Here is a 27,315-nt window from a genome sequence, read left to right as displayed (position 1 = left end):
TTTTTTATTTTAATTTTATTTTTATTTTTATTTGCATTTTTATTTTTATTTGCATTTTTATTTTTATTTTTATTTTTATTTTCATTTTTATTTTTATTTTTATTTGCATTTTTATTTTTATTTGCATTTATTTATTTATTTATTTATTCATTTATTATTATTATTATTATTATTATTATTTTTAATTTTAATTTTAATTTTTTGCATTTATTTATTTATTTATTTATTCATTTATTATTATTATTATTATTATTATTTTTTTTTTTTTAATTTTATTTTTTTTTTTATTTTTATTTGCATTTTTATTTTTATTTTTATTTTTATTTGCATTTATTTATTTATTTATTTATTCATTTATTATTATTATTATTATTTTTAATTTTATTTTTATTTTTATTTTTATTAGCATTTTTATTTTTATTTTTATTTTTATTTGCATTTTTATTTTTATTTTTATTTTTATTTGCATTTTTATTTTTATTTTTATTTGCATTTTTATTTTTATTTTTATTTTTATTTTTATTTGCATTTATTTATTTATTTATTTATTCATTTATTATTATTATTATTATTTTTAATTTTATTTGCATTTTTATTTTTATTTGCATTTTTATTTGCATTTTTATTTTTATTTTTATTTGCATTTTTATTTTTATTTTAATTTGCATTTATTTATTTATTTATTTATTCATTTATTATTATTATTATTATTTTTAATTTTATTTTTATTTGCATTTTTATTTTTATTTTTATTTGCATTTTTATTTTTATTTTTATTTGCATTTTTATTTTAATTTTTATTTTTATTTGCATTTTTATTTTTATTTGCATTTTTATTTGCATTTATTTATTCATTTATTATTATTATTATTATTTTTATTTGCATTTTTATTTTTATTTTTATTTGCATTTATTTATTTATTCATTTATTATTATTATTATTATTATTTTTTTTTTATTTTTTTTTATTTGCATTTATTTATTTATTTATTTATTCATTTATTATTATTATTATTATTATTATTATTATTTTTTTTAATTTTATTTTTATTTTTATTTGCATTTTTATTTTTATTTTTATTTGCATTTATTTATTTATTTATTTATTCATTTATTATTATTATTATTATTATTTTTAATTTTATTTTTATTTTTATTTGCATTTTTATTTTTATTTGCATTTTTATTTTTATTTTTATTTGCATTTTTATTTTTATTTTTATTTTTATTTGCATTTTTATTTTTATTTTTAGTTGCATTTTTATTTTTATTTTTATTTTTTTTATTTTTTTTATTTGCATTTTTATTTTTATTTTTATTTGCATTTATTTATTTATTCATTTATTATTATTATTATTATTATTATTATTTTTTATTTTAATTTTATTTTTATTTTTATTTTTATTTGCATTTTTATTTTTATTTTTATTTTTATTTTTATTTGCATTTATTTATTTATTTATTTATTCATTTATTATTATTATTATTATTTTTAATTTTATTTTTATTTTTCTTTTTATTAGCATTTTTATTTTTATTTTTATTTTTATTTGCATTTTTATTTTTATTTTTATTTTTATTTGCATTTTTATTTTTATTTTTATTTGCATTTTTATTTTTATTTTTATTTTTATTTTTATTTTTATTTTTATTTTTATTTTTATGTCACATCATGGGGACCATTTTCTGGGTTTGCACTATCATTGTGGGGACATTCTGGTGGTCCCCAATGCGTCCAAACTTCTTTTTGAGGGTCAAAACTTGGTTTTAGAGTTTAGGTTTGAATTGGGTTATGGTTGAGGTTAGGGTAAGCAATTGGGGTAGGCAATTATTTTTGATGGTCGGGGTTAGGGGGAGGGGCTAGGAAATGCATTATGTCAATGAGATGTCCCCACTAGAAAAGTAAACCCAAATGTGTGTGTGTGTGTGTGTGTGTGTGTGTGTGTGTGTGTGTGTGTGTGTGTGTGTGTGTGTGTGTGTGTGTGTGTGTGTGTGTGTGTGTGTGTGTGTTAGTCACATTCACTATTAGCATCAGGCCCCTGAGCTGAGCTGAAGTGACCATGAACGCCCCCCCCCATAAGCAAGCATAAGATAGCAGTCACGAGATGGGATGCAAATCTGTCCCCTAGTGGCCGTGAGCGGCACATGCGATGACATAAGAGCCGCAGAATCTTAAACCATGCATAAAGTCCGATACGGTTCTCTGCATTCTTGTGCAATCAAGTCCCTTGGGCGACCCCGGTGAAATGACAGAGCGTCAAGCGAAGCTTATTTTTTTTTATTTTTTTTGCTGCTGCTGCCAAAAGTTATTTTTAAAATCCCCGATGAATGGACTCATTTAGCAGCTGATGAGTTAATGATAGACCTGCAGCCTTCTGCGACTAAGGTCAAGTCGTCAGTCAAGGCACTTCCTGTAAACGGGATGCGTTTGACTTGCAAAGCTTCCAAACACTTTTGCTTGGAATGGGCGCCAGCTTTAAGTTCACGTGTCAGGCGAATCACGGCCGACGCATTAAGATGGAATAGATGCGGCCTTGTGTCCGCCGCACTCAACATCACACGCGTGTGCTGTCCGCCCGCACAAAAATCACAAAATTCAATTTGCAAAGTGTCGCGGTGACACCTCGTCCTCGCTGTCGTTCGTCTCTCCGGCTAAACGAATTGTGAGGGAAAAGTTACAAGTCATATGAACTCATTCACTGCCATTGACGGCTATAGACGTCAAAAATTCATTTGAACTTTTTCTATTAGTTGAATTTTTTTGTTAACAGGATTATGAAAACCTAGAAAAAAATTGTTTTGTTCATTTTAGAACAGATATAAAATTTGTGATTAATCGTGAGTTAACTATTGAAGTCATGCGATCGCCTGACACCCCTAATTTTTAATAATCTTTTCTTTTCTTTTTTCAAAAAAAAAAAAAAGTCTAGGTTTTCATACTCTTGTTAACAAAAGTGGGAAAAAAATGTTAAACTAATAGAAATAGTTAAAATTAATTTTTGACATTTAAAGGCGTCAATGGCAGTGAAAGAGTTAATGGTAAATTCCTCTACATTTATTTGTGGTAATAAAATGTTCCCATCATAACAATTCTCCAAGTCCTCCAATAACTGTCAACATTTATTTAAAATTTACAACAATCGATATTTCAGCGAGTTTCTAAAAACACAGATGGAGAAAAAAAAGGCAGCGGTGTATTTGCGTAGCCGTATTGCCAAAAGTGAAGAACCATCTGCTTGTCACAGATATTCGGCATCCCGCTGTGACCTCGCCAACATGGAGGCAACATGTTCTGACCTCCTCGCTGCCATGACTGAATAAACGGATGAATCGACCGAATTCCACCGTAGCAGAAGATCACGCACGTTTTTATGAATGGATCACAGTATTACGCAACACACATGAGACAAATATGATTCTAATGAGCAGAATTCTATATGGCGGGAATTGCATTTAAATTTTCAAAAGAAAAGTGTCAATATAAATTATTTTTGGGTGAATTAATTAATGCTGCATTAGAAAATGAATCGAATGAATGACTTACTATAAAGTCAGAATTTTACAAAAATAACGTCAAATATATTACAAGGAAATACATTTATAAGATTTTCTTGTTGTTGCTGGTATTAGGATGGAAAACGTCATGCTATGGGTGTAATATCAGAATGGTATCATGATTTAATGAGAAAAAAGTTTATAATCCTAATTTTACAAAAACGAATTGTCATAAAATACCTAATTTTTACGATTGTAAATGGAACATTATGCTGAACAGCTGAACTGTATTTAATTCTAAAAATAAAAGTTTTTTTCCCCACAAAATTCCAATTTTCATTTTACCAAAATTCGGTAATAATTTTACATTAGAAAAAAAATACACGACACACAAAAACACATCATTTTATGAGATTAAAGTGTCTGGCATAAAATAAAATAAAAAGAATTATCTGAGAACAGCCATAATTTTAGAATAAAGTCATTATTTGAATATAATGAAGCTGAAGTACTGTATTTTGAGAAAAAAAAATCGACTCTAAATGCGAAAAGCAAGGTTACACACAGCTGAGTGTGTGTTTAAAAGTATGGAATGACGTCTTAATTGGATTTTGCTGGAGATGCAGGAAGCCACTTATGTGGCCAACACTGACTCCTTTTATAGTGAAGACAGAGCATACATTCAAGACGCACGACTGAGCGGCACCATGGCTTTTAGTGCCATTTTGTCATTATTTGTATTATTATTATGACTACAAAAAAATGTGTTACAAATGCGTTATATTGTGCGTCACAACCAGAACTGTGTGACTGGAGCAGAACGCACGCTGCTGTGTGTGCATTTTTGCAAGTCATCGATTATGTTGTCTCTGGGAGATATTTAAAATGTCTGAATTCTTAAAAAAAATTGACGTTTCTCATCCTAACGAGAAACATACTTCACTAATTAAAATACATTAATTAATTAATAAAATGGTAATTTTGTATAAAACAACCCAGAAAGTTGAGTTAGATTCTCTACTTTGGTTAATTTGACCCAACCTTCTGGTTTGTTTTGCAGAAGAAGAAGGTAATTTTTTTTTTAGAAAATTGGTTAAAAAAAAGTGTCATTTTGTATAAAACAACCATTTTTTATTTTTTTTGCAAAATAAATTAATTAATAAATAAAACGGTAATTTTGTATAAAACAACCCAGACAGTTAAGGTCAGATTCTCTACTTTGTTTAATTTGACCCAATTTTGTGTCAAAAATTGGGCCATTTTGTGTAAACCAACCTAGAAAATTGGGTCAAATTGACCCATAAAGTAGATGAATCCATTATTATTATTATTATTATTATTTGTATCCATAATTGAGTTACTTTCGACCCATCTGTGTGCATATTGATCACCACTGTTGCTTGAATTCAACGGGATTCCTTCTGATGTGTGCACCTCGACCACCAGGGGGCGTATAACACCTTGGCGCCAAGCAACGAAGTTGTCGTGAGTTGAGGAGCTTCATTTTGACAAAAGTAGTGCTTTGCCGCCATTGACCTTGCAGTTAGTTGTATTGTTAGTTCACCATTCAAGCACGTATCACCGCAGGATCTTAAAGTCGGAAGAAGCCGTGTTACTGTACGGCCAGAATGGGAAAAAAAAGAAAAATTCTCTTGATCTGCTTCAGATCTCCACAGGGAGTCGAACAATTTGACAGCAGCCAGCAGTGAACGGGGGGCGCGCTTCAAAGCGAGCGCCTTAGCCTCGCTTTACACTATTCAAAAGGATTACAGGGGGAGCCTAACCCTGCGGGGGGGAGGGGGGGGGGGGGATATAGAATATCGCGAGACGCTACCACAAGGAAAACCGCGGAGATATTTCTTCGCTGCCAAGTCGGACACACTTTTTTCTTTTTCTTCCTGATGTGTGTTCCCCTGACTCGAACCTCCTTCTTTGCATTCACCGGGCCTACTTCTGTTTGCGGGTTTCTGCTTCACTGTCGCATTTTGTGTTTAGTCACTCGCTCGGTGTCACGGTCCAGGTTGGAAGGCGATAAATAAACAAAAAGCATTCAAGGTCAAGGACAAGGACATTGCAAAAGAAAACATTAAGCAATGTTCTCTTGCTCTATATGTTTTTATGTGGGGTGGGGGGGGGGGGGGATAGAGCAGATAAACAGGAACTGGCCTTCATTTCATTGCATGCGAGAAGCTTCCAAAAATACAGGACGGTGTCCAAAAAGTGACACGTTTCTGTGTCTTTAACCAGGTCACACGCAGCCCAAGATGATCTGAGACCCAAGACTCGGACGACCTTTGACTCAAGTATTGAAAGAGGTGAGTTGAGGAGCTTCATTTAGATTCTATTTTGTGGCATTTTTTTGTGTGCAAAGAAACGACATTGAAGTGAGTCATTTAGACAAAAGTAGCGCTTTGCCATAGGCAATTAGAACGTCGTTCTAATTATTCTAGTTTGTTATTTTAAGGTCAAAGCATAACACGATGTTGCTTTATATCCGCTTTCCCCATTAGCAGCCATTGTTTCTGTGGAATAAATATCAGCCACTTTATTATGATGAAATATTAATGCCATCGATAAAAGCGCGGAGATGGTATTACTATTTTTAACCCATTAGCCACGTTTCATATGTTGCTACTCTGTCCAATAATTTATATTTATTATGTTTTTTTATATATGATATATTTGATATTTTGTCTACAATAATTTTTGATAACTTCTAATTCTCTTTCACGTGCAATGAATGCTTTTAAAAACACATTTTCCACTTGCTGTCGACTGAAAATTACATCACGTGTGCTCAGAGCTCACGTAACGACCAATCACAGCTCAGTCATGTGACGTTTACAAACTGAGCCATCATTGGTTGTTACCTGAGGTACTAAAGGTATTAATTGTACATGAATAATAATAATACATTTATTTGTAGAGCGCTTTTAGTCCACTGTACAAATCAGCAGAGTGCATGGGAAAGGAAAAATAGAAATTGAGCACAATAAAAACAATGACAATTAACAAGTAAAAACTGTTCAAATTATTTATAGACAAAATATTAACTTCTTACTGCTGAGTCAAGCATCCCATTCAACTCACTTAGCAACAAGCATCAATTAGACAAATAGTGAACGATCCTTAGAAATGAGACTTAGCTTTGCTATCGGCACGTCTGTTTAGCTTAATGCTAGCAAGCGCTACAAAACATCATAGACGAGCTAGTGAATAGCATTAGCGACTCTTTGAACCCAAACAGAAAACAACTAATAGAGCAGCAGGTTTCTGTGAAGCAAAAATTATGGCAAAATTGGTAAAACAACTCCTGTTTTTCTGGCAATTTTTTTTTGGGGGGGGGGTGGCTTTGTTTTATGGAGGGGTTTTTTCTTACAGTTTTAATGAATATTTTTTTCTGTCCAAAAAATATTCTGAAAAATAGGCTGAAAAAAATTACTCAGAAAAACAGGCAAAAAATTATTCCAAAAAACAGAAAAAATAAAATTTTAAAAAACTGGAGAAAAAAATTTCTTCAGAAAACAGAGCTGGTGTTCTGTTTTTCGGTGTATTTATTTTTTACCTCTGAACTCCAAGTGACTTGTTGCAGACTCTCTAATAGCGGAAGTGGACACTTTTGGTATTTGGCGTTTATTTACTGGCTCTCAATAAAGGAATGAATGTGTATACTGTATTGTGGTTTGTTCTCTAATCTCGAAAAACCCTTTAAAAAATATTCAGAAAAACAGAAAAAAAAATATTAGGAAAAACAGAAAAAATATTATTTTATAAAACAGGGAACAATTACTCAGAAAAACTGAAAAAAATATACAGAAAAAAAGAGGAAAATATATTTTTTAAACAGAAAAAAACCCTCATAAAAACAGGGGGAACAAATTCAATAAAACAGAAAAAAATACTCAAAAAAACAAAGCTCCCCCCAAAAATTTGTCAGAAAACAGGACTTTTTATTTTTTCAAGTGAATGCAATACGCTTCCGTGCTATTTTATTTTTTATGATAAAAAAAAGTTACAAGTTATGTTTTGGAGTCTGGAACAAATTAACGGCACTTCCATTCATTTCGATGATGAACAATGATTTGAAATACAACTATTTTGAGTTTTGAGCAGGGTCATGAAACAAATTAAACTTGTAACTGCAATAATAATACTAATGCTAAAAAAAACAACAACAACACATTATTGGTGATGACAAAGTGCTAAAAAAAAAAAAGAATAAAAAAAAAAAAAGAGCCCCTTATCCGTCAATCTGCGCGTCAGCACAAAAGCGCGCGTTAAACCTGCTCATCCTGTGCTCGACGGGCTGTTGGCGCAGGCGTCCGTGCGGGATAAGGTAAAAGCTGCGTGTTCTCCCGCCGATGGATAAAATGGTGCGACACAACACACAAACTTGTGCAACAAGCAGGAAGCATGCAGAATGATGACTAACGTGAAGTCGGGCTCACTGGCAACTTGTTATTCCCGAACTGAGAGCTCCATTCCCACACGTCCATTTTTTCCCATTCATTTTGATTGAATTAAAAGTCATATCAAAATCGGTGAGGGGATTTACCTGTCTTTATCAGCCAGAAGCCTTTTGGTTTCTCACAGAGTACGGGGGGCTTTTTCTCTGTCTCCACCTTCTTCCTCTTCTGGACGCTGTTCCCCATTTTTGGGGGCTCTCCCCCCTAAACCCCCAACCCACCCCCCACCCCCCCTCCACTAAATGATATCCGCTATGTCCATCGTCATTTGTCCGATATCCTCAGCCCCTCTTTAAGTGCTGAATCAGGGCCGAGTGACGGGACTCCAAATCCAGCTGCTCAAGACAAGAGACGGACGGCAGCGTCCACTATGAAGTGTGCGCGTGTGCGCGTGTGCGCGTGTGCGAGCAGGCAAGTGCCCCTCCCATTCTCCCGCCCGCTCCATAGCGGAACATTCACAGCTGATTGTGCGTAGCTCGCAAAGATGATTTACAACATCCGTCGCTAGGGAGCCGCGAGCGATCAATTGGGGGGGGGGGGGGGGGGGGCTGTCAAGACGGCCCGTGTGTGACACAAATAAAAGGCGGTGATGGAAGATTAGAAAAAGTTCGTATGCAAGCTTGTTGCTCATAATGCAAGCTATTAAATCGGGTGGGCGTATGAGGTCATACTATTGGCTGGCTATTTCCTGCCTATAGGTTTAGCCAGTCAGTCATGTTGAGGGTTGAGGATGCTACCATTTTTATTTATTTATTTATTTATTTATTTATTTATTTATTTATTATTTTTTAAGAAAGTGATTGAATTTTGTATCCTCTTTCTATCTAAATCACCTGTTATGTGTTACCATTTTTTTTTTTGTGTGTGTGGAATCTACACATAAAAACGTGTTAACAATATTTTGACCTAACTAAAGAAACATTGTTTTCATGTGTAATACAGTATATCGTGCTTCACAATAATACTAAACTAGGTTTATAATTTTGTATGTACCTGTGGCTAATAAAGCGAAGCGTGGAGAGTCTCTGTCATCAAAATGAAGGCAGGCTTTTACGTAATTAAAAAACATTCAAATAAATTCCTGATACAAAGCGACATGCAGTCATATTATTATTGTAATTGTATATATATATATATATATATATATACAGTAGATTGTTCCCCCCCCCAAAACACTATAAAAATATTTATAATTTTATATATACCTGTGGCCGAAAAAGTGAATCAAAGCTTTCTGTATACTCCAGCATGAAAAAAACATATAAATACGTCTTTTTAGACACTAAAAACATTTAAAATAGAACGTATTTTTACGTTTTTTCGGAGCAAATTAGTTAAATATCTTTTTAGGAATGAAAAGGATCTTGATTTTAATGAATGGTTTATTATTATTATGCTACTATTGCTAGCCCGGACATCTTTGGTTCTATCGCTGCTCGAAGGACGGCTGGATTGACATTCCGCAAGCAACTTCTTGTGTTCTTCCTTTATTCTCATTTTCCTAGCAAGAATCGTGTCTGAGGATCACTGAGAATCCTGATGATGTCCAGACCAATCGGCCGATCAATAGCGGCTCTCCAGAACGAGGCCGCCGAAGACGTATCACATCGCAACGCATGAAAGGGAATATTTGTCATCGGAAAACAAAATGGCGGCGGCTAGGCGGATGAAATCGCGGTCATCCCGATCCCCCAACACTAGATAAAAAGCCTCCCATAAAAAAAAAGAAGATTTACAGAGTGAGCAGAAGGAGGAGGGTGTGGGAGAGCTGCTCTGCGTCTCAGTGAAGAATTTATAAGCCCCTCCGCCCTTTTTATTGCTTGAGGCTGAGAGTCTTCAGAGATGGAGTCTCAATTTCTGCATTTTGGATGTTTACCCTCCTCAAGGAGTGACAGGAGTGAGATGACATCACTCCAGGCTCCCCCCCCCCTGCCTGAGCTTGTGAAGATGGCGGGCGTGGAGCGAGCGAGCGAGAGAGACACGATGGAGCTCGCCAGCGCAACCACGCCCGAAACGCGCATCGCATTTCGGCACCGTGAGCCTCTGAGTGCGATAGCGAGTGTGGCCCAGATACATTGTGATCAAAGCGCCGGTACGCTCTGCATGCACATTAGCGTGTGGCGTCCTCAAAGTGGTCGCCAAGGTGACCACACTGAACGCCATTAAGGCTTTGATTGCACGTGCACAACCTGCAGGATTAATGACACTGGCTGCAAAACAATGACAGGAATAATCATTGGGGGTGAACTTAAATGACCTTGAACATGACTGCCACAGTACATCTTCAAGTGGGCTACTCATGTGATATCAATCTGCCCAGCACTGCCACCTTGTGGCAAGGCAGTGTCATTACGAAACCAAACATCCATCCATTTTCTTAGGCATTTGTTCAATATGCGCTTTGTCCTCACTAGTAGCACAATTTTGGTATACTAGTCAGACAATTAGATGTCAAAACTGCACACTAGTACAACTTTCAGCAACTCTATGCAGATTAAGGAGGTGTTCTTTTAGTTTTGCTAGATATCTGCTTGTGATGGACTAGCATTGCCGCTGTTTTCTTAAAATGGAACCCAGCGGCAACAGATTCAATGAAAACAGCAGAGGCCCCAGTTATGAACCCTGTGGAACACCATACGTTCCAGTATACATGTGATTGAATTCATATTGCACCAATTCATCCGGGCTCTCCCTTAGAGATAGGGTGATAAGCTCGGTCATTCGGGAGGGACTCAGCGTCGAGCCGCTACTCCTCCACGTTGAGAGGAACCAGTTGAGGTGGCTCGGGCATCTGGTTCGGATGCCTCCTAGGCGCCTCCCTGGGGAGGTGTTCCGGGCATATCCTACCGGTTGGAGGCCCCGGGGACGACCCAGGACACGCTGGAGAGACTACGTCTCACGGCTGGCTTGGGAACGCCTTGGGATCCCGTTGGAGGAGCTGGCTGAAGTGGCTGGGGAGAGGGAAGTCTGGGCTTCCCTGCTAAAGCTGCTGCCCCCGCGACCCGACCCCGGATAAGTGGAATTGAAGACGGAACGGAACTGAACCAATTCATCCGACTACTTTCATCAATATTCACATTCCTGGTGAAAACACTGTCAAAAAGAGCTTGTTGCAATACGGCCCTGGCTGATCTCTTATACTCTGTTGCCACCTGCTGGATGATTTTGGTAACAACTACCATTGCTTTAAGCCACCTCTTCAGGTCAGAAGAGCCTTCTGTATGCTCTAGCATAAAAAACATAAAAAACCTATAAATACGTTTTTGAGAATATGGTAATGTTAAAAATAGAACGAAAATTGTAATCGCAATTTATATATATATATATATATATATATATATATATATATATATATATATATATATATATATATATATATATATGTGTGTGTACTTAAGGGGTGCGCTTCTGTTCAATAAATGACGATTCGATACCTATGTGGATACGTGTGGTATGATATGACAGAACGGTACATTATCAAAGTATATTGTTATTGTTGTATTGATATAACAACATATAAAAGCTCACCTTCGCCCAAACTTCAATTTCAAGCAGCTTGTATAACATCCACGCACGCACGCACGCACGCACAGACAGTCAGCCAGACTTTACGTGCACAGTATATACTCAGCATATGTTTATCGCCTCGCCTCTCGCTCCCTTGTGATGTCTTCCAGCTGCCTCACTGCCGCATCAAACGCACCCCGTGTTCTTTAAAACCACCCGTTGGCTGTCATTTAACGCCCCCCCCACCCCCCTACACAATTGCCGTGTCACTCGCACGAGTGCAAAAACCATATCAAGAAAAAATGAAAGCTCCTCAAATGAGCAACCCCATTTACTGACAGACTTTTCATTAGCAGCAATTTGAATCGTTGAATTTTCTTTTCACATTTGTAAACAGTTGCCAGATGTCTTCAAAATAGAAGAGATGGCGGCAAAGCACTACTTTTCCATTAGACAGGGCTATGTCCTGACAAAATGAAACTCCTCCCCTCACTTCAACAAGAGGCCACCAGATGGCGCCAGAGTTCTACTTTTATACAACACAGTCCATTGTACTGAAGCCAAAAAATGTGACAAAAGCGGATTTATAATTCTTTACATTCTCATTAATTACATCATTACTGTAACGTCACCACCAATTGTCATTTATTTGTTGAAAAGAATGGTTAAACAGCTTGTCCTCTCTGCAGTTGAGTAAATAATCGACCCGGCCACGACATGAAGATAAGATGGACGGCATTGTTGGCTGCCACGGCAACAAGCGCCTCACGGAGCCGTCGCCCGAGAGACGCTTACCTCGCGAGCGTGATGGATGACGACTGGAGGTATCTGCTTACCCGGGTAAAATTACCTCCTTCATCAAAGTGTGTGTGTGTTGGTGTGTGTGTGTGTGCGTGTTTACAAAGGCTTTTGTGTGCGTTTCACATTAAACTTTCACACTCCTTTTTAATTGCTCGCCAACCTGTCAAAGTGCATTCAAGCAGCCCCGCAGTCGGCTGGAGAGAGAGAGAGAGAGAGAGAGAGAGAGAGAGAGAGAGAGAGAGAGAGAGAGAGAGAGAGAGAGAGAGAGAGAGAGAGAGAGAGAGAGAGAGAGAGAGAGAGAGAGAGAGAGAGAACAAAAAATCACACTTTCATAATGAGACGCTGGACTCTTCAATTATTCTGTAATCTCACATTATGAATTGGCACACGCCAACTGAACCGCAGGCACTTGAGCCGTCGCCGCAAGTTCAGTTAATAGACCATTTCCTGTCCACGAGATTTTGGCTATGTTAGTTATAGTTGTTTTGTTTACTTCAACTTTTAACTACTAGTCAAAAGTTTGAACTCACTATCAATTCCACTTTCACCATTTTGTTTTTTTTTTGCTTCTGATCAGCTAAAATTGGCACGTGAGTTTGGACCCAAAAGCAGACACGGAAGTTACAAAAGTCTTTTGTCCAAAAATACAAAGTAAGCGCAGAGAGCAGATGCCATCGAAGGAAGAACTTGATGAAGAAACCTCGACGAAGAATCTTTAACCAAGAAAACTCGCATGGAAGACAGCTTGCTTAGAAGAAACCTTAGACATACTGACAAAGGACCAAATACAGGATGGCAGAAATTGCATAATAACTGACAGAATCGTAATGACAAGGGCCAAATGCAGGATTGTAAAAACTGTATAGCAAATGACTTCATCATCATAACAAGGGATAAATACAGTACTATAGCAACATAGCAACTGCATAGTGACTGACAACATCATTACAAGGGACAAATACAGGATGGTAGAAACTCTATAGTGACTGACAGCATCATCATGACAAGGGCCAAATACAGGATCGTAAAAACTGCATAGCAACTGACATCACCATCATAATGAGGGACAAATACAGTACTATAGCAACATAGCAACTGCATAGTGACTGACAACATCATCACAAGAGACAAATACAGGATGGTAGAAACTGCATAGTGACTGACATCATCAAAAGGGAAACATACAGAATCGTAGAAACGGCATAGTAACTGACAGCATCACCGCGACAAAGGCCAAATACAATACCATATCAACTACATAGTGACTGACTGCATCACCGTCACAATGGACAAATGCAGGATGGTAGAAAATGCATAGTAACTGACAGCATCATCATGACAAGGGCCAAATATAGTACCATATCAACGGCATAGCAACTCAACCCAACCAGAACAGTCAAATATTATTATTTTTGCCTGATTGCATTTGACAGCCTGCAAATTGCATTCTTGGTTAAATATCATTATTTTTGGACAGACTAAAAAAGGCACGTTTGAGACCGTTTTAAGGCGGGTTGTGTTTGCAAAAGTTTTACCAGAACACATCCAACAAACTAAAAATTCTTTGTAACACAGATATACAGTATAAGGCCTTTTCATTTGACACAAACACACATCATCATACAAGTTACAAACAATGGCTACACACACACACACGCACACACACACACGGATGGCGAATGGAAGCGCTTGTGCACAAATGACCTCACCATTCAGACAGGCAGCAAAGATGAGCTGCGCTGGGCAGCTTCCTTGTGTGTGTGTGCGTGCGTGTGCGTGCGTGTGCGTGCGCGCAGGTGATGTAATGAGTGCGCTCTAGCCAGGCGCCGCCTAAAGCCCAGCATCACGCCACTCACACGCAAATGCCCTCTGACACCCTCTTTGTTTTACCCCCTCACACATTTTCAACACACCTGAAAACTTAATCATGTGTGTCATGCTGTCGACCAATGGGAGACTCTCATATAACATCACGTTGAGGAAACGTGACGGAAACTTGCTTGCATTTCTCCAAATAAGGTTTAATGTTAATGTGACACAAAAGAGAATTAAATATTCAAACATCAAGCCATATACAGCGCCTTGCGAAAGTATTAGCCCCCCTTGAACTTTCTCACCTTTCAGGCTTCAAACTTTAAATTGTTTTTACTTTTTAATGTAAATAAAAGAGGACATGCGAAAATATTCACCCCTAATGAGTTAATACTTTGTGGCAAAAGGTCAAAAAGTTCAAGGGGGCTAATACTTTTTCCAAGGCCCTGTATTTTCAACTAATGAACATCTGCTAGCTTAATGCTAACCTATAATACAAACCACAATTCATTGGCTAAAGGTAATTAGCATGTATGTTACAACTGCTAGCATAGCAGCAACACATCCAAAGTGAGCATACAACAAGACTCACGGGTATATTCACAACAATGACAATTGCTAGTTTGGGACCTTCTCTGCCATTTCTTTCTTAATGTCTCCCAGTAAACTTCAGTGCTTCTTGCCCCGTATATTGGAAAAATTAATTGGCAGGCATTTAAAAAAAAAATGTTTCACTTCTCTCAAATGTTTTGAACGCATTTGAATGTATTCAACCAAACTTTTTAAACGTATTGGACCACACACAAAACCACAAGTATAAAACCGCAATATAGCTACATGGAATGCAGTAATGAGTCGGTGTGCACTCTAATTAAAAAAAAAAAAAAGAAGAAAAAAAGTCCACTGAAAGCTTGTCCCCCCCCCAAGAATCCTCTCCAAGTTCTGAATGCGCCTTTGTGATGCGCTCTAATCTCTCGTCTCCATCACATAACTCCATCCGTCTTCCAGCAACCAAGCGGCGAGCCTGCCTGCTGCGCGCACGCACGCACACACACACGCACACACACACACACACGCACTCTCGCACCAAACAGCTAGGAATTCAACTCAAAAGTTTTCCACACGAGTGGAATGTGCGTCAACTGTAGCCAGCGAGGTCGTGCCGATCTTTGGATGGCGGGTCCGAGCGGCCGGTGCCAGGATGACAACAGTGAGTCAGTGGGATGACACAACACAAAGACATGTTTTTTTTTGCTAAGTACGTCTTAGAGACGCACACGCACACGCGCACAAGGAGAAGGTTCTTTCCAAGGCTTTTTGCGTTAAAGGAGGAGTACGTGATGCATTATTATTATTATTTTCATGTGACAGGGTAAAGGAGAGTCTGACAAGTGGTGAATGATTTAAAAAAACAAAACAAAATATATTTACAATATGTAAAGCAATAATAATGTGCAGCAACATCAAACCGATTTGTAACTTTTAGATTGTTTGTTTGACCAATTCAGGTGATGTTGTGTACAGATAAGTTGACATGTTTGTTTGTTTTTTAGGTCAAAACTGATTTTCAAATTGAAATTGGGCTTTGTTACGCTGCTATTTGTATATGTTGACATTTCGTTAATATAAACAAATGATAAAAATCATCGAAATTAATACGATTTGCAGGAACATTTTGGGCTGTTTTGTTTTCATTTCAACAAAAGGGAAAATAATTGTCTACAGTGTGCTAAACAAAACCTCTGGATTCTTTATGTACTGCATCAATGTTTTATGTTAAAAAAAGAAAGAAAAAAAACGTATTTTTTAAAAATAATAATAGTTTTTAAATCAAATAAAAAAGATATACCGGTATATAAACTTTCTTTATTTTTGTGTATTTTTATTTTATAACAATTTTATTTTTCATTTTATTGTATTTTTTATAAAAGGAGACAATATCCACGTATACACTTTATCATGTTAAATAAAAATGATTAGAAAAAGGTATTTGAAATATGTATTTGTTCATTACTTATTTTTTTGTATTTAAAAGTTGATTTAAAATGGGTAGGAATATATTTTTTTACTTTATTTATTTATTAATTTTTTTAAGTATTTTTATATAAGAGGTAGAAGAAAATTATTTTTTCCCCCCCACGAAAATATATTCACGAATGTTGGTCTTGCTTAATAATGCGTTTCCCAAAAATATAATTATATAGCTTTCGCGTCTGGTAATAGAATGCAATTTGGACACAGTTTAATTAGAAACTTGAGTAAGAATGGAACCACCCATTTTGGTGCCAGTCATATATGGAAAATGTCTTTTATAATCAAAACAAACCTATCCACTATTTATTTTTTATTTTTTACTGTTATCCCGTCGTATTGTGTGCTTTCAATCTAAACGTAACATCTTGCGTGTTCGGGTATTACAATTACAATGTCATGTTTTTGTGCGAGTAATATGGTTCCCACACATTCGTATGGCCTCATGCTCTGAAGTTTGCCATGCTCTAAAAGTAGCCCCGGTTGATGACCACCCACGCATGTTGCAAAAACCGCCGCCAATTTAGGCACGGTGAGGATTTGAAAAGTTTCCAGCGCTTGTGGGACGCTTCCTACAGAGAGTCAGCGGCACAAGTGAGAGGGACAGCTTTTGAGGTGGAACAAAAACAGGAAAGGACGACGGCGGGCCGTAATCTCCGAGCTGCCGAACAAGCGAAACGCATCAGCAAACGGGGAGGGGGGGAAAAAAAGGGGTGGGGGGATTTAGAGATCAGCGTCCGTGGTCGCGAGGTCAAAAAAGCAACATGAGAACGGCTGCGGACGTTTGCAAAAGTATTGGGACACTTTGCGCTGCGTATATTTCAAACGAGAAGAGCATTTGTGAGGTCAAACGTTTTCGATAGTCGGGTTTACGGTCCAAAATTAACCCAGCCCTTTAAATGTTTATGTCAATTGTTTTAATTCTCTAATATAATAATAATTCATGCTTGTTGGACTCATTTGCGTGGATATTTATATTGGTCAACTGAAATCCAACCTTTTACGCCGAGCTTGTCTATGACATTTTTAATTTGTAAACATCTGCAATGACTAACGGATTCCTGTAGATGGCGCATAGAGTTCTTGGAGGGAATAAAAGCTGCAGACAGTCAACTCTTTTTTTTTTTATGTATCTGTAAATAAACGATTATTTTGCGATTCATCAAAATCTCTGTTTTGGGGGGGCGTCACAAAAAGCACATATTTTCTCCGCTTTTTGATCCAAAAATGTTTTTGGTGAAGCCAACCCTACGGCTGAAAGATGAGTCAAAATGCTCCAAAATTCCTGCCAATATAGAAAACTATACTTTTGTCCCATTTAAAAAAAAATTTAAAAAAAGTGTCTCTCACCTTTTGCAGCGTCCTGGTTCTGAAGTGCGTCAGCCACGAGCAGCTGCCTCCCTCCGTTATCGACGCTCTTCTTGGTCTTCTTCTTCTTCCTCTTCTGGCTGCTCCTCAACCAGCTGATGGCCTGTCCCAAGGAGCTTCCCGGCTTCCTGTGTCCGCGTTGAGCCTTCGCCTCGCGGCCGACGATCTCGCTCACGTCCCACGGAACCAGGTCACCCGTCGACCTCCTCCGGGACATGGCGGACGGAGGTCGGGCCCGGCAAGCTCTCAACAAGCCGGGTGAGTCGGTTTAATATCCTCCAAATGTTTTCCGGAAGTTGGACACGCTTGTCCTCCTTGGACTTTGTCACCACCCGGGACAACAATGAGATCAGCAGGATGAGAACTAGAGGGGGGGGGGGGGGGTTGATGACAACGTTGAGAAAGAATGAGATGAGTCGACTAAAACAAATCCCAGATTTTACTGTGGGACATCCAAAGTGGAGTTGCGACACCCGATTGACGTCCAAGTTGTTCCAACTTCAAAATCGTCACTTTTTGCCTGTCTCGTCTCCGTCGTACAACCTTGCAAGGCAATATTTGAAGCATTGTTTTAACATGACTAACTTCTTACAAGAATATGAAACAAAAGTGACGCTAATAGCAAAACTCCCCGACAAAAAGGGTTCGTAATCCCCTATTTATACACCACAATGTGGCGTCAAAGGACTAATTTTGTCTAAATTAAGCTCCTCGACTCACTTTAAAAAAAATTCCTTGGCACCATGATGCCACCAGATGGCGGCAAACCAATAATGATTTTTTTTTTTTTTTTGTGTGTGTTAAATTTGGCCCGAAGCAGGGAGCAGGGCTGGACTGGCCATCTGCCATGCAGGGCAGATGCCCAGTGGGCCGGCCTCTTTTGACATTTTAACCCAAGAGACTGTATTGATCCATTTCGAATATATAGATAGCAAAATCATCAATAAACATCAGTGGCAGAACTGCATGTTAGGCAAGAGTCAGGGCCAGCCTGAACACAATTGAATGTAAAAAAAAACAACGTTTATTTACTCATAATATTGCCTAAAATTCTAAATGTTCTCCAAAACATAAAAGGAAAAAAAAAAGTGCTTGATTTTCGCACGAATCATGATTTGCTTATAGAAGGCTCCTTGTGATAACAATTGCCATCTTTCATGATATTGCATCAAAAATTTAAGAATTCTTGAAAAGACAAATACGGAATATGTCAAAAAGTTGAGACACTTAAGGGGGAAAAAAATATATTTTTTTCGGATTTAGTAACATCAAAAATACCCTCAAATGATTGACGACATATGTTGGTCCACTGTTCGTGTCCAAATATACTTGCTGCTTACATTCTTTAGCCCGTCTATGACGTTTCGCATTGTGTGTTAGCATGAAGCTAAACGGACTGCTAAATATAAAGCCAAGCTATTTTCCTTCCCTTTCATTTCCTTAACTACGCCACAATAAATTACGGCTCCAGTTCTGTGGTTAGTGTCGCGGGGACTCTTCCATGGAGGCATGACACTTGAAAAAAAATAAATAAATAAATAAAACTAACTTATTGTACATGTTAGTTTGAATTGTTTGCTCAGGAAATAACGTTTGAACTCCAAATTTTGACTCCCACTGTTCTTTACCATCTGTCTTTCATTTTTGTTTATTTGGAGAAGCCCCCGTGAAGGAGTATTCCACCACATGTTTACTGCGTTAAACACAAAAGTATATGCATGGGAGTACCTTCTAGTATGACTATACCGTTAACTAAAAAGCAAAATGAGTCACTCAAACTTACTTGCAAAAAAAGGTCCACTGCAGCTTTTCGCTCTTGTGTTTCAGCCTTGTGGAGTTAAGTGTGTGTAATGTGTGTGTGTGTGTGCGTGTGCGAGACTGACGTTCCATCATGCTCGCTGAGCACTCAGCCCCTCCCTCTCCTCCTCCCACATCTCACAGAGCTGCGATCGACACCAATCCAGCCTCTCCTTCCACTCCTGGACACTTAAAAAAAGAAAAAAAAAAGAAAAAAAAAGTCTTACTTTTAGTCTCTTTGGAATCAGGTGACTTCACATCAGGCGTGATGAAGGATCGAATGAAATATTGCCACAGAGCGGTGGCGAGCGTCCGTTTGTGTCACTATGTAGTTACTGTACACACGCACTCACAACATCTGGGAGTGGAGACAAGTGAGCGTCACTTCTTGCAGCTGGGCGGGCGGGGGTGTGTGTGTGTGTGGGGGGGGGGGGTGTAAACTCATCTGGTTTGCATGTGGACCAAGACTCACAGGGCAACAGGGGACGGGACGGGGAGGACCCAAGAAGTTCACTGTCAGTCACGGATGAGGGTGAAAGTGGATCAATGTGGAAAAAAAAATAGCATTGAAAAATGTTATAGCATAAAACATAAAGCTACCGCAAATGGTCATTTTGTTTCAGAATGCTGTTTAAGTGATCGTCAGGGCGCCCTCCGGTGGACAGCATTAGCAACAACAGTTAATTTGAGTGGAAAACTGCATTTTGTAGGGCCAGATTGGATCCCCTGGCGGGCCGCTTCTGGACCGTGGGCCGTATGTTTGACACCACTGGTCTAGTTGTTTGATAGGTCTGCCTCACTTTTCTGCAGTTCAGGGTTCGAATCTCAGTTTTTGTGGCGCTTGTATGTTCTCTCTGTACTTTTTTATTTATTTATTTCTGACTCAGAAAGATCCATATCAGACGATTAAAAAAAAAGAAAAAAAAGAAGAAGAAATTGATGTACTTCAGAACAACAGGTCAGTACAGTGACCTTAGTGGAGGACACATGTGCCTCACAGGGAAGGGGATCTGGGTTTGAATCTCTCTGAGTCTTGCAAGCACAAGGAGAACATCCGAAGAAACTCCCAAGGGAAAAACAAACTCCAAGAGATTCGAACCCAGATTCTCTCAGCTGTGAGGCACTAATATTACCACCATGCTACCCCGATGAAAAAAATTAAATATCGACATCTGGGTTATCTTTAGGCGTTCTAAATCCACACCTTGTTGTCAATTGTGTTTAATGCCCCCCCCTCGTTATCAGGGACTTTCAGATGAGCAAACTATTTTAACTTCACCCTTAAAAACACATGACATGAAATATTTTTGCTGCAGGAATTCCTGGGAGGGTGTGGTGGTTTTGCGGCCGAATGATGGGACCAAAACAGGCTGCAGCTTTCCATACCCGCTCTTGTCTTTCTCTCTTTTGTCCCTCTGTCTGCGAAGGATCGCCGCATCTGTTTTCCGTCCGTCCTCTGGGGGGGGTCGTTTAAAACCAGGCGTTGACGTCACCGGTGACGCCCTGGAAACTGGCCGACGCCTCTTTTAGGTTATCAAAACAGCACGATTGAAGAAAAATGAAGAGGGGGAAAAAAAAGTTAATTATGATGTGATGAAATCAGCCATATTGATCTGTTTTGTTTGCAGATGCAGAACAAAAAGTTTTGTTCTCAGTAGGACATTCAGTTCTGAACCAAAACCTCCCTGCCCACACACTCTCGAACCCTCCCTCCTCAGAAAAAATAAATAAAAAATGACGCCTGGGTTTCACACAGTCGTCCCCACCTCGATCCAACAGATTTTGTCAGTGTTTTGAATCATTTTAATCCGTGGACATCATGTCATGTCAACTACAATCTCCCAAGTCCAGACTTGCCAAAACACACTGAGAAGGGTGAACAACACGCGTGACATCATTGTTGCCATGGAAACCGGATGACAGGACTTGCAAATATTGTGTATACTTGAAGAAAATGTAGAAAAACGGAAACTAAATTAGGTGTCAAGTCAACTCATTACATGTGCAATTGACTCCAGCCACAAGAGGGCGCCAAAGTCATACTTGGTTTGACCAGGGGAATTTCTCAACCAATAACAAAGGATACGTTTAAAAATATATATATTTAAAAAATCTGCGAATTACCAGCCAATCACAGGGCATATAAAGACAAATAACTATCCATCATTTTTTGATACTTCTTGTCCTTATTGTGTTCATTAGTGAGCAGGAGCACATTTCATAGTACACAATCACAGACTCTAAAAAACAAATAGTTAAAAAAAAGAAGAAGAAGCCTGAAATCAAAATTTGGTCAGTTTGACTGATTTGAAGGTTAACTAACTGCGTGTATTTTCATCTCGTGTAGTAGCAGCACGTATAGTAATGATGGTGCCCTGTAGTGCCATCTAGTGGACGCGATTAGAAAGCAGCCTCTAAATGACAACGCATTAAAAAAATACTGCGAGGCTACTGGTATGTATTACATAAGTGCGATTTGATTGATTTAAGTGTTCAAAGATGTATTTCCCCCAAATTCTCACCTGTTTTACAAGGTTACCCAGTATTACCGTATTTCCACTTGAATCTGCAACTCATCCTCGCTATACGCCTGCCCTCTCGTTTTATTGCAGGGGTCACAAGTTGAGGGGAAAACGGATCCTCCCGATGGGAAGCAGCCACGCATGTACATAGGGGAGTTATTTAAAGAGCGCTCGATAATGAGGCGGCATGGCTGGAATCCTGAAGCCTGAGCGCCATCATCAGTCATCAACATGCACACGCGTTAACATCACTCGTGGGAATTTCTCATTGTAAATCTTTGAGAATAGTCGTTATGAAACTTTTTTTGCCCGAGTAACCCCCCCCCCCCCCCCCCTAAAAAAATAAACTTGACTTGATGATGTATACAGTATGTTTTATGTTGTTTCAGATCAACGGGCTCTTGTTTCCGGGCAGATGAATCGGCTCTAATTTCTCGGCCAGCTTCTTGTGTTTATTAATACACCTAAACAGATTTGAGGTAGTCATGGTCACACGTGGGGGGAGGGGTAGCTGGGGGGGGGGGGGGGTTGCCCTGGAGCTTTATACCCCACTCCCACACATTACACCCTCTCATTCTGCTTTGTCATTTGAACTGCAACTGGATTCATCCGCAGGCAGGAAGAAAAAGTGCAATAACAAGTAAGTGCTGATTGTGATACCTTGCAGTTGATTTTGAACGGAGCAGCTGGAAGAAGTTATCAACTTTGAACAAAAAACGTGAAATGTAAACCACGGCGTCAACAGTTGCAGGAGGTTGAAGATGAATTGTGCCTATAGCTTGTCTTCAGCTGACTGCCGCCGAAGAAGAGGACATAAAGTCGCTGTTTGTGTTTTTACATGGTGGGGGGGGGGGGGCAATCCAATATGACGCTCGTCAGTGTGGTCTTGTGCTCGGGAATGCATGTTTTTTCAGCTGTCGTCGGAATAACCCCGGCTGGGACACTCCTGTGTCCTGCTCCACATACCCACAGCTGACGTACGTAGCCGTCATCGTTGCTAGTGGATTAGCACACAGCTGTATTGATAACGTAGTAATTAGCCGCTGTTAGCTCCTCAAGTAGCAACCTGTAGACAGTTCCTTTATGGTTTCCTCCAAAAGTAGCCAATTCCTCAATTTTTGTTTGCTGTCAACTGAAAAAAACATTGTGCTTTTGACAAAAGAACATTTGGATCTGGTTGAATATAGCATTCTTTGAAACAAAACAAAAGTAGCGATGAGCTAACAATCGAGACTTCGAATGTGCTTTTGAATTCTTTTGCTGTCAGACCCGCTAACGTCAACCCGATGTTAGCAACCGAGTGCGAGAATCCATTTTAACTGCTAACGAGAAAACTGAAACGAGTATAAACCCTGTAAACAAAAACGACGGATCATGTGTTGTTGAGTCCGTCATTTCTTTTTTTCCTTTTTATCAGGGGATGGATCGTGAAGTAGACACAAACGGCGGTTCCAAGTACGAGAGCCTGGCGATGGAGAACGATAACGATCCGCCGTCTGATTTCGAACCCCTCTTCATCCGAGAAGACAACGGGGATCCTGAGACCAACTGGTCCACTCTCGCTTTTGCAAGGACGCGCATGAGTCATTCGTCGTCTTTAATTGGACCATACTTGCAGGAAATGGACGACTTACTCAAGAGTTGCGAGGATCGAACCGCGACCCCGCTCGAGTCGGACCCGGAAGAGATGCTCGGTGAAAAGGAAACACCGCCGTATTTTTCCACAAGCACCGGGACAGAAGAGCGTGCGAACCGCAAGTTCCGAGAAGACATGCCGATCACTTCGGCGGGTGGCGAACTGAGCGACACCATGGTGCGGTACGAAGGTCGACTGATGGGGATGCTGGCCGCGCTGGGGAACTGCACGGAGGAGGCGGGCATCGACTTTGAGGCAGATCGCGATTACGTGCATGTCAACAAAGTCAAGGATGGGACGGCGGGGAGCCTGAGAGTTGATAACCAGGAGTGTAAAGCCTCTCCAGAGGATTTTGGTCATCGTTCTGAATCGGACGCGCACGACCAACGGTTCAAGTACTCCGAGCCATCAACGGCAGTCGGTTGTGCTTCCCAAATGGAGGATGAATTTCCAACAGGATCCTTGCGGATGGAAATGACTTTTGGAGCGGATGGTTTCCAGACGCTCAAGTCTCAGATGGAGGAGTGCATTGCGGAGCTGCAGCGCTTAGAGAGGAAGAGGAAGGACTTACTGGCAGAGGTGCTGGAGCTGAGGCGGCAGGAAGCCCAAGAAGAAGAAGAAGAAGAAGAAGAAGAAGAAGAAGTAGCAGACGCCAACGTCTCAGGCAAAGTAAGAGAGTTGACGACGGTCCTGAGAAAGGAGGAGGAAGACCGGAGAGAGGAAAGGAAGAGGGAGGTGCAGCTCCTCAGGTCGCGACGGGCCGAAGAGGAACGGCGCGCGTGGAGGGCGGACATGGAGAGGCAGGGGTTGCGCGACGAGACGCGCAAGCTGAAGAGACAGCTGTTCGCCAAGGCCAGGGAGAGCGCACACATCCAGGCGGCCGTCAACAAGCGACGTCGTGAAATGGAGCTCAAGAAGACAGAGGAGGTAGGACACAAAACGTTCGGGATATTCTGCTTTCAAGTGACCCAGAAGTCGAATAGCCCTAAGATTCTTGACATATGTCCCCAATGTCCCTTCCACTCGTTCCAAGAGACCCCAAAGTTGAATAGCCCTTAGATTCTTGACTTATGTCCCCAATGTCCCTTCCATTCGTTCCAAGTGAGCCAAAAGCCGAATAGCCCTAACATTCTTGACATGTGTCCCCAATGTCCTTCCCCTTCGTTTCAAGTGACCCCAAAGCCGAATAGCCCTAAGATTCTTGACATATGTCCCCAATGTCCCTTCCCCTTCGTTCCAAGTGACCCAGAAGCCGAATAGCCCTAAGATTCTTGACCTATGTCCCCTATGTCCTTCCCCTTCGTTTCAAGTGACCCCAAAGCCGAATAGCCCTAAGATTCTTGACTTATGTCCCCAATGTCCCTTCCACTCGTTCCAAGAGACCCCAAAGTTGAATAGCCCTAACATTCTTGACATGTGTCCCCAATGTCCTTCCCCTTCGTTTCAAGTGACCCCAAAGCCGAATAGCCCTAAGATTCTTGACCTATGTCCCCAATGTCCCTTCCATTTGTTCCAAGTGACCCAAAAGCCGAATAGCCCTAAGATTCTTGACCTATGTCCCCTATGTCCTTCCCCTTCATTTCAAGTGACCCCAAAGTTGAATAGCCCTAAGATTCTTGACCTATGTCCCCAATGTCCCTTCCACTCGTTCCAAGTGACCCAGAAGCCGAATAGCCCTAAGATTCTTGACATGTGTCCCCAATGTCCTTCCCCTTTGTTCCAAGTGACCCAGAAGCCGAATAGCCCTAAGATTCTTGACCTATGTCCCCAATGTCCCTTCCACTCGTTCCAAGTGACTCCAAAGTTGAATAGCCCTAAGATTCTTGACCTATGTCCCCAATGTCCCTTCCACTCGTTCCAAGTGACCCCAAAGTTGAATAGCCCTAAGATTCTTGACATATGTCCCCAATGTCCCTTCCATTCGTTCCAAGTGACCCCAAAGCCGAATAGCCCTAAGATTCTTGACATATGTCCCCTATGTCCTTCCCCTTCGTTTCAAGTGACCCAGAAGCCGAATAGCCTTAAGATTCTTGACATGTGTCCCCAATGTCCTTCCCCTTCATTTCAAGTGACCCCAAAGTTGAATAGCCCTAAGATTCTTGACCTATGTCCCCAATGTCCCTTCCCTTCATCCCATACTCCAGGAGAACCTGCAGACCTTGCTCCTGCAAATGACAGAGGAGGCCTCGCAGCTCAGGTCGGCCCACAAGCAACATCTCCAGGACCTTCGAGCAGAACTTTGCGTTTGCAGAGCGAGCCAGACCAACAGCACGACGCAGGAGGAGCTGTCCAAGAGGAACTCCTGCGGGGACATCAAGCAGTACCTGCGAGACGGCCTAAAAGCACTCGAGGACAGGTGTACTGGATTTCACTCACCAATTCCCAGCAGACTTATTTCCCCAATCTCTGATCTCGTCCTTGCGCAGGTATGAACCCGTCTTGCTGGCCCTTCAGAAGAGGAAGGAGACGACAACGGGCGCTTCTATCAAAGCTAAAGGGGACACCCGTGAGCTCAAGGCCCAGCTTGGACCCCTGCGGGACAAGTTGCAAACGCAGGTGCTGCAGAGGGCTCGCTTGGAGGAGAAACTCAAACTCGTTCACGCGCGGCGGCGAGAGGACGCCGGGCAGTACGAGGTAACGCGAGACGCTGAGGGGAAACGCATGCAAACAAAAAGCAGACGTTGCAAGTACATTTTCCACCATTTTAGGAGAGCATCCGTTGTCTGGAGCGCAGCGGCAGAGAGTTGAAGATGGAGTTGACCATACAGAAAAGAAGAAACAAAGAGGCAGCAGAGTTGCGGGACTGCCTTTCCAAACAAGTCCTCCTTTATCGGTGAGATAGATGGCGTTGGATTTTGGATTTTGGAGTTTGACTAACACAACTTTTTTCCAATAGGTCAGCCAGCGGGGACCGTCAGGAGTCTGAACAACAAGAGGAAACATAATTCACGGCTCGAAATGACTCTTTTTTTTTGATACATAGAAGAATATAGAATGCACTTTACATGTTTTTGCATTGTTTATAAAACACGCCGTTTTCATGCGTCTTTTGACTACTGGTGGTTTTGGATGTTTTGTGCAGTTGTGGGTACAAATCGAGGCTCAGGCCCCTCCTTGTGTGGAATTTGCATGTTCTTCCCGCGCTTCGCTGGATTTTCTTTCGCCTGGTTTTCCAGCTTCCTCCCCCAAAAAAATGTATTGAATGGCTGGCGACCAGTCCAGGATGTACTTCACGCCCAAAGTCAGCCCTGCAGAAAATGAATGGCTGTGTTACTGTTACTGTGTGACACAATACATACACATACTGTACTGCATTGTATTCAAAACTCCCTAAAGTTGAGCATTTTTTATTTTATTTTAACTTCAACAATAAATTTACATATTTTATATAAATAATGAAGGAATAGCATCATTTTGAAAATGAAAAGGCTAAATAAAATCACTGTCTGGAAACCAGCACAGGGTCTCAAATGCTGATGCGTGAAAGTTGAGTAAGCCGCCCTCTGATTGGACGTCTCCTTTTATTAATTCGTCAGGCGGAAACGTTTCCGCCAATCATTTTTTTTTCATTTCACATTTTCCAATGCAGAACTCTTGACACATTTAAGGGATTTCAAATAGATCTCAAATTCTATTAGAAAAATATTAAAGATGGGAGGTGATACAAGAAGTCTTTGTTCATGAATAAAGAATTTGGATAAACATACAATTAAATTATAGCACAGTTCCTTGTTCCTGTATTCAAGAAAAGTTCAAAATGTTACAATGTCTCTTGATATGAGTTGATCACCCAAAATGTCTACGAGTTCAGTCTTACACACGCTTCCAAAACAATTTTTTATTATTATGTTTTGAGTACGTAATAAAAAAAAAAGTGGTC

The 27,315-nt window shown here is 39.8% G+C and overlaps 2 protein-coding genes across 10 annotated transcripts in view; one reads left to right on the top strand and one right to left on the bottom strand.

Annotated features, from left to right (window-relative positions):
- LOC147157640 (NHS-like protein 3) overlaps positions 1–19,617 on the bottom strand; it is a 37,024-nt gene extending 17,407 nt beyond the window's left edge. For 4 of the 7 annotated variants that reach the window (XM_086062521.1, XM_086062524.1, XM_086062523.1 and 1 more), the window contains exons 1-2: positions 19,264–19,380; positions 17,463–17,844 (exon numbers count right to left, since the gene is read on the bottom strand). In XM_086062521.1, the coding sequence (XP_085918647.1) occupies positions 17,463–17,697 (235 nt within the window). In that variant the 5' untranslated portion in view covers positions 17,698–17,844; positions 19,264–19,380. Of the gene's footprint in view, positions 1–8,050; positions 8,155–17,462; positions 17,845–19,263; positions 19,381–19,504 lie in introns of those variants that run through there. The other 3 variants (XM_086062522.1, XM_086062529.1, XM_086062528.1) reach the window with 3 other exon arrangements.
- Positions 12,182–26,888, top strand: LOC147157639 (uncharacterized). Of its 3 annotated transcripts, XM_086062532.1 has the most exons (7): positions 12,182–12,308; positions 17,472–17,738; positions 23,217–24,362; positions 25,580–25,791; positions 25,862–26,069; positions 26,144–26,268; positions 26,332–26,888. In XM_086062532.1, the coding sequence occupies exons 3-7, from the start codon at positions 23,220–23,222 to the stop codon at positions 26,378–26,380; spliced, it is 1,737 nt and encodes a 578-aa protein (XP_085918658.1). In that variant the 5' UTR covers positions 12,182–12,308; positions 17,472–17,738; positions 23,217–23,219; the 3' UTR covers positions 26,381–26,888. The 3 variants fall into 3 exon arrangements, with proteins under 3 accessions (XP_085918658.1, XP_085918656.1, XP_085918657.1); XM_086062530.1 differs by lacking the exons at positions 12,182–12,308; positions 17,472–17,738 and adding an exon at positions 22,323–22,439; XM_086062531.1 differs by lacking the exons at positions 12,182–12,308; positions 17,472–17,738 and adding an exon at positions 22,658–22,776.
- Positions 26,889–27,315: the final 427 nt, after the last annotated feature.

Source organism: Leptonotus elevatus, chromosome 19 (assembly GCF_054856555.1).
Source record: "Leptonotus elevatus isolate MCC_2025b chromosome 19, RoL_Lele_1.0, whole genome shotgun sequence".
NCBI classification, from domain to species: domain Eukaryota; kingdom Metazoa; phylum Chordata; class Actinopteri; order Syngnathiformes; family Syngnathidae; genus Leptonotus; species Leptonotus elevatus.
Note: the sequence above shows the minus strand (reverse complement) of the source record. Positions and strands in the feature narration are given on the sequence as shown.

Coding starts and splice junctions, on each gene's coding strand:
- LOC147157639 (XM_086062532.1), top strand. CDS start 23,220: ATGGATCGTGAAGTAGACACAAACGGCGGTTCCAAGTACGAGAGCCTG. Junction 25,792..25,861: donor CTAAAAGCACTCGAGGACAG/GTGTACTGGATT, acceptor GTCCTTGCGCAG/GTATGAACCCGTCTTGCTGG. Junction 26,070..26,143: donor AGGACGCCGGGCAGTACGAG/GTAACGCGAGAC, acceptor CCACCATTTTAG/GAGAGCATCCGTTGTCTGGA.